General features: G+C 38.8%; 1 protein-coding gene across 4 annotated transcripts; it reads right to left on the bottom strand.

Annotated features, from left to right (window-relative positions):
• Positions 1 to 508: 508 nt before the first annotated feature.
• Positions 509 to 11,709, bottom strand: LOC133509011 (uncharacterized). 4 transcript variants are annotated; one of them, XM_061835635.1, is made up of 12 exons: positions 11,555 to 11,709; positions 10,753 to 11,478; positions 10,500 to 10,658; positions 5,901 to 6,015; positions 5,707 to 5,754; positions 5,501 to 5,578; positions 3,225 to 3,281; positions 3,016 to 3,072; positions 2,588 to 2,652; positions 1,648 to 1,744; positions 1,034 to 1,089; positions 568 to 963 (listed from the first exon to the last, which is right to left on the bottom strand). In XM_061835635.1, the coding sequence occupies exons 2-12, from the start codon at positions 10,803 to 10,805 to the stop codon at positions 765 to 767; spliced, it is 984 nt and encodes a 327-aa protein (XP_061691619.1). In that variant the 5' UTR covers positions 10,806 to 11,478; positions 11,555 to 11,709; the 3' UTR covers positions 568 to 764. The 4 variants fall into 4 exon arrangements, with proteins under 4 accessions (XP_061691620.1, XP_061691619.1, XP_061691617.1 ...); XM_061835633.1 differs by having other exon boundaries at positions 571 to 963; positions 3,016 to 3,075; XM_061835634.1 differs by having other exon boundaries at positions 571 to 963; positions 3,016 to 3,075; positions 10,753 to 11,704.
• Positions 11,710 to 12,560: the final 851 nt, after the last annotated feature.

Here is a 12,560-nt window from a genome sequence, read left to right as displayed (position 1 = left end):
GGTATTGACGAGTCTGCACTGTTACTTAAAAGGAGTTGAATACATTTTTCCTCTCCTAAAACCTCTACTTGAGCGCAATGTGAGCGGTTCTGTCTCCTTTAGTTGTCAACCAGAGAACTGCAGTTTTCTACTCTAATGCTGCCCTTTTACATCAGAAGATTTGAACAGACACCTTCTCATATCCCAAGAAAGCTGTTGAGATTTTAGTGTGTGTGGAGGTGAGTGGGTGGTTGAAAATAATTTCATCCACAAAATAGGGGCGCTGCACAAAAAATTTGCAAACCACTCTACTAAAGGATAGGGATGACAGGTGCATGATGTGACCTGAGGACAACTCGTGAAGTTTCCTTCTGACTGAGTTTTTAGTTATGGTTGTAAGTCTAATATTTTACCCTGCTTTCTGATATACACGTGGATGGAAGAGCAATTTCAAGAAAATAGTTGTTATATAGAAGGAAATTACTTTCTCGTCAAGATTTTTTTAACATTTCCAAAGAAACAGAAGCATTTCGCCAACCTGATTTTATGAAAACAAGCAAATCCGATCATATCACAAACAACGGTTTCCTACACACAAATTCCCGAATGAGACCCGTGTACGTGTTCCATTTGAAGTAAGATTGGAATTGGACATGACATTTCACTTTGAAATACATTGAGTTTTGTTCAGTATTTTTCAACCCCTACCTAAAAATAAACATCACAAAATGTGTGGCACTACTAAGAAAGAAATGCAAAGTATGTAACGCGTAGAAAGGCTTGGATCAGACCGGGGGTAAAGCTCCGTACTGCATGTTAAAGAAGGACTCTAATGTCAGGCGCACATGCCTCCACAGGTGGTGGAATGAAGGAAAGTCGGGATTTCTTGCATGACTTCCTGAAGCCAAAATGACCAAAATGCTAATAATGGCAAAGCAGATCACAAATATTTTCTGGGTGCACGACTCCTTGGCTTGTGTACATCTACAGGGAGAAGATAAGTGAACTCAAAAATGTAATGTATATAATAGATAACATGATACGGGAACGTTACCTGCTTGTTTGGTGATCATTTGGAGGAGTCATTGATTCCTCTGCTTCATTTTCTTCCTGTACACAAAACTCAGCGTAAGTCAGCGAGTTCTGTAATTACTCTCATATAATACTGTAAGTTAGGGCAGAACGATTATGGCAAAAATAATAAACAAAATCACTTGGTACAATATTCCAATCACGATTATTAAAACATGATTATTCCTCATGTTTTATTGCACTTCTTTTCAACAAAAAATCTTCAGTGGAAACTGAACTTCAATTTAAAAGCTTTATATATGACTACATTGGAAATCAATGGCATGGACATGAATGCCATTTTAAGCTTTTATTTTGAAGTCGCCACAGAGCGCAGTGCCAGCCCTGAATGAAGCCTCAGCTGAATGATTAGTCTGCACGTACTGGTAAAAATTAAGCAGTTTTCATATGCAGCAGAGCCCACATTTTAAATGTAAGAAGAAGAAAAAAAAAACTGACGATCAGGATCATTTAATAATGGCAGACAAAATCATGCTCACAATTAAAAATCAAATAATTGAGGAACCTTACTATAAGTCACATCAATCAGTTGTAATTTTATTCTCTTATTATTCCAATGTGAAAATGGCTTCATACTTTTTTAATTTCAGCTAGAAGCTTGAGCTCCTCTGCAAAAGACAGCCTGGGAATATGTGATGCCTGCTTTTCTCCCATGAAATCACTGAGAGTCGCTCTGGAAATCAGCAGCAATCACAAATCAATTAGTGCAGACAGATGATTGAGTGAAAATGTTTCCCCGAAAGCAACTGGAGTGGTGTCTTGAGACAATCGTCAAGTTAGTTTCCTAAAATAATCTTGCGCCATTGAAAAGAATGACAATGACAAAATCCAGAAGTACGACGAGCAGTATTTTGGCTAACACAATAAAAAAAAAAAACGCAAATAATTTTCCGCCGGTACAATAAGTATAAACCAAGATAAACATTCAACCTTGCTACTGCAAAAAAAAAACATCAATTCCCAGTTCTTCTCCAACACAAATACCTTGAGAAGATTTTCATGGCAGGAGACGCAACAATCCATATACGACAAAATCATGACGTGTGGTAAAAAAATTGATGCCTTTTTTTAAAAATTAAAAACATACTAAAAATCATGCTTTACGTGTCAGTACCCCTTTAAAGGGTTATAACACCATGGTAAAATTATATTATTTGATAGCCCAGTGGTGTTTTGTATTGTTTGTTTGTTGGAAAGTAGGCTTTCGAAAGTCTACAAAGCTATGTGGTTGTTTTTTTTCAATACATGTATAGTCCCCTTTGTTTTAAAATTTGGTTTGACAGTAGACTTCAACTGGGAGTGATAAATAAACAACTTAGAACCTCTTTTTTTGAAGAATGTTTTTTCTGCCACACTGCTACCATGAGCGCTAGTATCTCAAATTTTCGCTTGGAAGTAAGAGCAAAAAAAACCAACAAAATAAAAACCAATATAAAATCATCTGAATGACAGCTTGGATCTCAAAAAACTTGTAAGTCATGTCTCAAGGCACCACTTTATTTTGAGATTTACTTACAGCGAGGCCTCATTCACTGTGTCCTCTAACTGACTCCTCAGCTCCTGGTTTGCCAGCCTGAGATCCTCAAGTACACACAACCCAAACAGCTCAGCTCAAACCATTAACACATTCCGTTGGTCACAAGGGAACACGCGTGATATGCTTTTGCTTTGCTTTTTATGGACCAGTCTTGTGTAGAAAGGTTGTGATTGTTTGTTGGTAGTCATTGTCCCATGGTTTGAAAGGGTTAAACCACCGTACAGGTGTCTGCATACGATCAACATTTTACAGAATCAAAATTTTAGACAAGCTGTATACTTATACTGTATACTGAATTCATCGAAAATGTTAGTGATGTGGTCAGAAATGGTCTCTATTGCTTTCAAATGTTGCATTTCTAAAGGATTCTGTAATATCAGAAGACAAACTGGTCAGACCACTGTTACCTTGATTATGGTGGAATACTCCTGTACTGTTTCCTCCACTTGCTTTAACTGCAACCTCTTCTACCATAGAGACATACAAGTTAATTAATTATGCCAACTGCAGTTAAAATAAAAGACTGCGATAAGAAACGACTCAAGGTAAGAATTTAAATACTGCAACACAATTACTTCAGTACAGAACAGTGGATTTTGTGTCTGTTCTTGCATACCTGTTGAATAACCTCATCTCTTTGCTGCAGTCCTATCTGAGCCTCTTCTCTTGTCAACTGCACACACAATATCAATGAGAGTGTCTCTTTCTTCAGACATGCAAACACCAAAGCATGAAAAAGGTGACAAAAAAAAAAAAACAACAACCAAACAAACACCGTCGATAGATCTGGGGGGAACCCTTTGGCCCTCTCACAATATTTTCTTTTTAACACCTCATCTCATTAAGCAATCTGGAAGAATGAAGAGTACAAGAAGGCAAGACAACCAAATTTTCTTCACACAGAAAAATGTTTATTTATGCCGCTCAAATACATTGATGCACAAATTTAAGATTCAAAATTAATTTGCTCAATCTCTTTGCTTTTTTTTGGTTTGTTTTACGAAAGTATGCTAGTTCCCACTTTTAAGAACAAAGGCGATGTTCAGAGCTGTGGGAATTATAGAGGAATAAAGTTGATAAGCCACACAATGAAGTTACGGTAAAGAGTAGTGGAGGCTAGACTCAGGACAGAAGTAAATATATGCGAGCAACAATATGGTTTCATGCCTAGAAAAAGTACCACAGGTGCATTATTTGCCTCGAGGATGCTGGTGGAAAAGTACAGAGAAGGTCAGAGGGAGCTACATTGTGTTTTCGTAGACCTAGAAAAGGCCTATGACAGAGTACCAAAAGAGGAACTGTGGCACTGCATGCGCAAGTCTGGTGTGGCGGAGAAGTATGTTAGAATAGTACAGCTCTGAGCCCCTTCCTTTTTGCAGTGATAATGGATAGGCTGACAGATGAGGTTAGAGGGATGCACCGGAAAGGAGAGGAATGAAGATTAGCCGAAGTAAAACAGAATATATGTGTGTGAATGAGAGGGGTGGAGAGGGAAGAGTGACGCTCCAGGGAGAAGAGATAGCAAGGGTGGACGACTTCAAATACTTGAGGTCAACAATCCAGAGTAATGGGGAGTGTGGTAAGGAAGTGAACAAACGGGTCCCAGCAGAGTGAAACAGCTGGTGGAAGGTGTCTGGTGAGTTATGTGAGAGAAGAACCATGATGTACAGATTAGAGATGGTGGCACTGAAGAGACAACAGGAAGTACAGCTGGAGGTGGAAAAAATGAAGATGTTGAGGTTCTCACTCGGACTGACCAGGTTGGATAGGATTAGAAATGAGCTCATTAGAGGGACAGCCAACGTTAGATGCTTTGGAGACAAAGTTAGAGAGTAGACTTCGATGTTTTGGAAAAGTCCAGAGGAGAGAGAGTGACTATATTGGTAGATGGGAGCCACCAGGCAAAAGAGCGAGATGAAGACTAGAAGGTTGATTGATTTTGTGAATGAAGACATGAGGGCTGTTGGTGTTAAGAGAGGAAGCTGCAGGAAAAAGAAGATGCGCTCTGGCGAACCCTAAAGGGAGAAGCCGAAAGGAAAAGGAAGAGTTTCCTCAAGTTATAAGCGGGTTGAAATATCCACATTTGGGCAAACAGTTCCACAAAAAGGCAATACATGAAAGCTGTTGATTTTGTCCATCTAAATGTAAACACAAGTAGTGTGCTAAGGCCTTCAGGGTAACAACGACTTTTCCAATATGGCCACCACTTAGGGACGACACTCAGTCGGACTGTCTTACCTACTGTTAATTCCTATGCAAAGGAAGCCCAACAGAAGTTCTTATAGGTCATGTGACTTTCGTATTGTTTGATTGGTGAAATATAAACTACTATATATGTCACTAGCGCTTAAAATGGATTGGCACAAACAGCGACCATTGCTCGTCAATATCATAGTCTCACACAAATAGTGGATGAAAAAGCAACAATTGATAACTAAAAGTAGCAAGTGACATCAAGATCACTTTAATGAAGTACTAGTACAGTTACTTTTTAACAACAGAAGCGGCGGAAGTGTTCTCTCTGGTCTTGTCAACTCCTGTGACTTATTCAAAGCAGTTCCTGAACGCAGAGGCAGAACCTCAGGTCAATGCACTTGCATATTAGTCCGCCATGGAGTAATATTCATAAATTGTAATCATAAATCTGTGTGTGGATGCTGAATGTGTGAAATGGATATGGCTGCCAGAGTTTAAGGAGTACAAAATAGACTATGATGTTGACCCCCCCCCCCCCCGAAAAGTAATCAGATTTATATGATTCACAGCAATGTCCTATTTTGAATTCAAAATGGAGAATTTCCTCAAAAGGCGACAGACTTGCATGAATGAAAATTAATAGAAAAAGAGATACTGGTATTGGATGTAAAAAAATGATATTGAGATAGACTTTACCTCAATGTTTTTCAGTGCAACGCTGAACTTGCTCAAGCTCATCATGTCCTTTTCTCTTTGCTCTTGGAGCCTCTGAACCTGAGACAATTATAAAACGTTAATACTGTAGTTTTATAGAGGGTGTCTCCCGCTTGTTGATGTTTTTTTTGCATTTGGCATTACATCACACAATGATAAATACAAAGAGCTAAAAACAGGTGCCAGACCTCAGCAATCAGTTTCCTATTTTCTTCCATCATCGCATTGTGTTCCTTCTGCAGACAGCAAAGAAAAGGGTAAATCAGATATGAGCAGAATTTCAGTTCAGAGGTTACTCCTTATATCCTACAAGAGCGGATGCATTGTCAAATACAAGATTAGTTGCCAGCAACAAAACACAACTGTCCACATTATCACCCACCAGTTCTTGTAGGATAACTCTAGAGGACTGGTTTAGATCGACATCCTCCCCCAGTGGCAACTTGCAAGGCTGCGTTTCCGCATGCTGGTGGAAAGCTGCAATGGACTGCTCCAGGCTGCACCCAATTAAGATAGAAAAGCACAAATAAGTGCTACAACAATCATTTTAAGTTCTGAGTGAAATTATGAGAGATGTATTAAGTTAACTGTTTATGAATGTGGTCATAGTTTTTATATTGAAGGAGAACTGTATTAAATGATCAATTATATTTGGTTACATGACGGGGTCAAGAGAGAAGAAAACAGCTTTAACTAAGATGGTCAACATGAGTGGTTCTCAAACATTTTACCCGAAATCCCACCTCAGAAAAAATACGTAGCTCTCCAAGTATGCAAGCATTATAGCTAACATTAAAAAACAATAACATAGTAGGCCTAAGTGGTCAGCAGAAACGCGGCTCTACAACACTGTGTTTAAAATGGAGTTTTCACTATTGAAATTATTATTCCGTTGAGTATTCCATTGATTAATTGACAATGTATTTTGCATGAAAGTTAATTGCAAAGGGTTGCTTTTCTGATTACTGTTTATTCACTTGTTGTACCTTACTTAATATTGTTTAGCGATTATGTAAAAACCAAATAAACATCAATTAAGCACTATAACACCAAGGGGAATGATGCTGTACCTGCCAATCATTTTGAAGCTAACAAATATTATATGGGTGCAGATTAATGCAAAGGGCCATTTCAATGGCGTTAGAATATGCTGCAAAACCTAAATAAAAACAGAATACAATGATTTGCAAATACTTTTCAATCCATATTTCATTGAATAGACTCCAAAAACAAGCTATTTAATGTTCCAAGTGCTGAATGTTTTTTTTTGGGGGGCAAATATTCTCTTATTTTGAAATTGATGCCTGCCACACATTTTCAAATAAATGGGGTCAGGGGCAACTAAAGAAAAAAAAAAAACAAGTTTGGAACATTCCACAGGTGAACAGGTCAAATGGAAACAGGTGAGTCTCATGATTGGGTATAAAAAGAGTATCCCAGAAAAGCTCACTTGTTCCCAAACATGGATTGTTAACCACAATATAAACAACTGCGTGAGCAATACGATTGGACACCATTTCAATTTGAGCAGTTCCAGTCGCAATTCCGGTTCCAAACGATTCTTGATTCAAATTCTTGTTGAGGGGTGCGTAAAAAAAAAAAAAAAAAAACAATAAAACAAAACATTGCATAGTTAAATGTAAGGATGTCCAAATTCTGAGCATCCATTTTCCTAGCAGCCCCCAACATAGACTAAAATGACCCTGATGACTAACATGAACAGGGTTCTTTATAAAAATGTATCAACATCAAACCTATTAGAGATCTAATCCAGAGGAACTATATTATATTTTAGTATCACACAAATGTAGCTAATATTTCATTAAAAAAATACTCAACACAACAGCTAAGAAATAAATTAGCACCAAAGTGCACATTTTTTTTATAATCTGAATGCCCCCGATGTCTGTTTCAAACCAAGGCTCTGTAGAAGCTGCATCCGTATGACGTCACATCTAGACCACCCCAGTAAACACAATGGATAAATCAAACGCTGCGAGTGGGATCTCGAGGAGATAGACAGCAGTGATGAAGAAGTTTTTATGGAATGCTCTGTGGAAGAGATAAGAACTGAAAAGAAGGATTTTTGTATTTCTTCCCATGTTAGAAAAACATTTCATGTAGGTGTAATTCAACCATATATGTTCGAACCTGAGTTGACGAATGCAAGACGAGGACAGGATTCAGCGAGACCTGACGAATTTGACATGGAACTTCGCATCCAAAACACCGACTGGAGGTGCCTCAAGAAATCTTCGTACACCTTGTTGTCAAAATAATATAATTCAAATATGTTTAAACGTCTGATGACGCTTGCGCACAACAGTGAGTCGTTTGTTGTTGTACTAGGGACTGAGTAGGCGTAACACAAAAATCGATCTGCGTTTAAAGATCACATGTTTATAGCCCATTATTCGCATTATTTACATGTATTTAGCCCGTATTTTAAATAATGCACTTAACACTTGAGAGCACACACCGCCGTAGTCGAATTTCAGGAAGTCCTCACTGTCAACAGTACACTTACTTTTTAGTGTCCAAATTTCATCACCTCCTAAACATCACATGGATATGGATATTAGCTGACATATATATCTGTATCGCTATTGCACTTACATTTAAAATGAGATAGATACTAACAATTGAACACATACGTACTTACTTGCCACCGAAGCCAAGTGAACCGTGTACCGGGTTTTCAAAGCAGTTCTCCTTGAAATTGTCACAACCCATCGATACGGAGGAGGACCCAAATACAGGACTCCAGAGACACAGAGGCAGTTTGGGAAAATTGTTTATTCGTTCCAAGGTCGGGGATCAGGCAGACAGTCAAGTGGAGCAGCAGTAGTCAGGGCGTCAGGCATAGAGAGCAGGTCCGCGGGCAGGGAGGGGTCGGTACACGGAAGATCGATCAGAGAAGGCAGGAGTATCAAAGATGTCAAGATTATGGGGTCGGTCGAAGGACAGGCGGAGGTCGGTACACTTGGGTTCACGCTCAAGAATACGGGAGCGCATGAACAGGGCATGAGTTGTGACGATCTGGCGAAGACCAGTCGTCCCTTGGGTCCTATAAATGCAGGGGTTTATCAACGAGGATGAGGCGCAGCTGTGCGCCTCCTAATCAGCGCCAGGGTTGGACTGGCAGGGCAGTGACAGAAATGCTTGGAACACATTACTGTCCACTTTGATTTGTAAGTGCAATGCATCACCTTTCTCTTCACAAACCTGGCCCATAACCCACCTATCTGTTCATCTTTTGGCCATTCATGTAAGATGACATGATGAAGATGATGACAGAACAGCCGTATACAACACAGTTCCTCACCATCTTTGCTAGCTTTTTCACTCTCTGGCTAAATTTTGTCTGAATGTGACATCACATTCCAGGGAGTTACGGAAATTGCCTGATCCAAGTGAAATATTTAACAAAATTTTGAGACCGACTTTGATGCTAATTTATTTCATTTCTGTTGTGTTGAGAATTTTTAAAATAATTTTTTTTTAGGAAATTTTAGCTACATTTGTATGATGGACAAATAAAATACAGGTCCTCTGGATTAGATCTTTAACTAGAAGACAATGTGTAACCCAGGTGATTTAATATTCATTGATAATCCATCCTTCCAGTTTCTTAGTCACTTATCCTCACAAGGGTCTGGGGGATTGCTGGAGCCTATCCCAGCTGTCAACGGGCAGGAGGCGGGGTACAGCCTGAACTGGTTGCCAGCCAATTGCAGGGCACAAAAAGACAAACAACCACCTCCACAGACAATCACACCTAAAGGGAAGCAGGGATGAGAATGCCAAATGAGAAAAAAAGTCTGAAACGCAGCCCGGGGTCTGGGGGCCGCAGGCCCTCAGTATGGTGCAGGCGCAGCCCCCTGAAGCTAAGCGATTTTAGCAATTTGTTAGCCCCAAAACCCTTATTTTCAACACTGAATTTAACTGTATTTGTGGAAAAAATGTCCCTTGTTTGGTGCTCTACCAGTACAGCAAAAATTGAAATATCCGTTTCATTTCTTTAATGCTTGAATTATTGTACTTATTTGAAGCACATTACATAGAGTTTCACCATTTGCCAAACTTCAGAATGAATTTTCAATCTCTTTTACTGTTTAATATGGATACACCATTATATTTTCTTTTTGACATGCAGTCAGTTATTCATATAACTAGTATAGTGTAGAGATGAAGCACAAGTTTTTAGAACAATATGAATAAAAATTACCTTACCACTTGCTCAATCTTCATCCTTTTTTTCTAACACTTTCGCCATTGTAAAACTTTGAACACACCGTTGCTCAGTTCGCACTATCTAAGTCCCACGCACCATTACTTGGCTAACTAACAAGTTACACTGCGATTTCTGAGAACACATGTACATGGCAATGGTGAAACTCGATTAACCACTAACACGATTGGATCGTTATACTGTATAACTCTGTTGTCCAATCGAGTGATCTGCCGCAAACAAGTTAATGTTTATGTCGCAAAATGCAAATATTTACACTACCGAGCAAGTTAGAACGGCATATGATAGTCGTGCTTGTGCTAGCAATAAGCTGAACTTGCAGCTCGGATCCCATCACCGAGAGGCAGGCGCACGATAATCTACCCCTCCTGAAATTTTCTCAACGGATTTGCGCTTATCTCGAGAATGGTCATTTTGGTCTGAAAAAGTCGGAAATCCGCCAACCGGCGGAAAATTCTAATCCCTGGGGACGGCAGGGTCTCCAACTAACATGTTTTTGGGAAGTGGGAGGAAACCAGAGTGCCCCCAAAAAACCCATGCAGGTACAGGGAAAACCTGCAGACGTCACATAGGTGGGCCCGGGATTTGAACCACGGTCCTCAGAACTGTGAGGCCAACACTCTACAGATGCTCCATTGTGCCACCAACAGAAAAATGTATAGAAAAATAAATCGCTTCTCAGTTTTGAGCTTGTGAGTGTGTCCCAAAACACTACTAAAATATAATTACGCTTTCACTTGTTCTCTTAATGCCTCATTTTCTGATCGCAGCACAGTCATCTCATCATCTGCTGCATCGAGCAAGTGCCTCATCTCCGTGTTTAGAAGCTTCAGCTGACTCTGACTGTGATCAAGCTCAGCGATTTTTTCAAGCATCTCCTTGGATGTCCTGTATACAGCAAATGAATGCAGTAATAACATTATTAGAAGATTTACCAAAAAATGTTTTATTTGTGTATGTTTGATAAGCAAAATCCACCTACATATTTTCATCTGACACATCCATATTTTTCACACCAGGAAGGGAAAAATACATAAATAAAATGTGCAAATTATATTATTCCCAAGAGTGTAACATTTTTGTGATAAAGGGATGACACTGCTCATTCTAAAATGTGAAAATTATTTATCTGGCAGAAAAAGACTGGGGGGGGGGGGATTTAGCTGGGAAATTATATTGTAGCTCAGTTATGATATTGCAGCTAAGGATACTTGACCAGAAACCCAACTAGCTAGTAGCTACATACATAGCTACATATTTTCATCTGTTACATCTTTTTTTCCATGCCTGGAAAAGAAAAATAAATTAATAAAACGTCCAAATTATATTATTCCCAAGAGTGTAACATATACTGTATGTGATAAAGGGATAACACTGCTCATTCTAAAATGTGAAAAATATTTATATGGCACAAAAAGGACTGGGGGAAAAAAAAAAAACTTAGTAGGGAAATTACGGTATTTTAGCTAAGCTAAAATAAACTAAGCTAAGCTAAGCTAAGCTAAGCATTCTTGACCAGAAACCCATCTATCTAGTACCTATAGTTACAAGTGAGCAAACCTTGTTAGAACAATTTATTTATGCACAGCAACAAAAGTGAAACGAAAGGAATTTGGTCTGATACAAACGCTAACGTCCAACGCGTGTCGGTTACTTACCACACTTCAATTGCAGGTTTGTTTTATTCACTTTGATAATGAAGCTTGAACTGCAGGAGGGAGCGCGATTATTTAGGGCTCGTCAATAAAGAGATAAAGAAATTGACAAAGACAAATAATAAATACCTTCGTGCTGAAAACTTCATGTGAGAAGAATACAACACAAACCTGTGGGTTTTTTTTTCCTGCAAGGATTTTTACAATCTATATTTGAATTGACAACATCAAAACACGAAGGTTTTTACATGCTTCTTTTCAGTTACAACACTCCCTACCAATAAGCAGCGTTGGTTAGTTCTAAAATTTGAATGCTTATCCAACAAAGCAGAAGAAATAAAATTCTTACGAATTTTAAATATTTTTCGACATAAATTAAATGAAAAAAGATCGTTTGAAAGAGCTCACTTTAATAATGACCACTGATAACATTAATAATCGATGGATGCAAGAAATAATCTGATGAAAAAAAATATTAAAATATAAAACATTGCAGGCATAGACAGTAAGGTTCAATCACTTGGACACAATTTATTTCAGCATATATAAGTCATGTCATTATCCAAGCCCCATATCCTCACAAGGGTTGCGGGAAAGCTGGAGCCTATCCCAGCTAGCTTCGGGCAAAAAGCAGACTACACCCTGAATTAGTCGCCAGTCAGTCACAATTAAGGGAGATATCGACACCATCACTGAGCAGGAATCAATCCAACATTGCCCACACCAAAGGCAGGCGTGTGTACCACTACACCATCAGTGACTCCTTGCATATAAAAGTAATTGTCGGTAATCAGTAATTGTCTCTCTCTCTCTCTCTCTCGTGCACTCACACAAACACTCCAATTCCAATGAAGTTGGGGTTGGGATGTTGTGTCAAGAAAAAATAAAAACAGAATACAGTTGTTTGAAAATCACATTTAATCTATATTTTATGAAATATACTACAAAGACATTTAATGTTCAAACTGAGACTTTATTCTTTTTACCAAATAATCAAAGTTTTATGGCTGCGACATGTTCCAAAAATGCTGGGACAGGTGGCAAAAAAAGACTGAGAAAGTTGAGGAATGCTCATCAAACACCAGTTTGGAACATCGCACAGGTGAAGAGGCTGATTGGGAACAATTGCCTATGA

This window comes from Syngnathoides biaculeatus, chromosome 11 (assembly GCF_019802595.1).
Source record: "Syngnathoides biaculeatus isolate LvHL_M chromosome 11, ASM1980259v1, whole genome shotgun sequence".
NCBI classification, from domain to species: Eukaryota; Metazoa; Chordata; class Actinopteri; order Syngnathiformes; family Syngnathidae; genus Syngnathoides; species Syngnathoides biaculeatus.
Note: the sequence above shows the minus strand (reverse complement) of the source record. Positions and strands in the feature narration are given on the sequence as shown.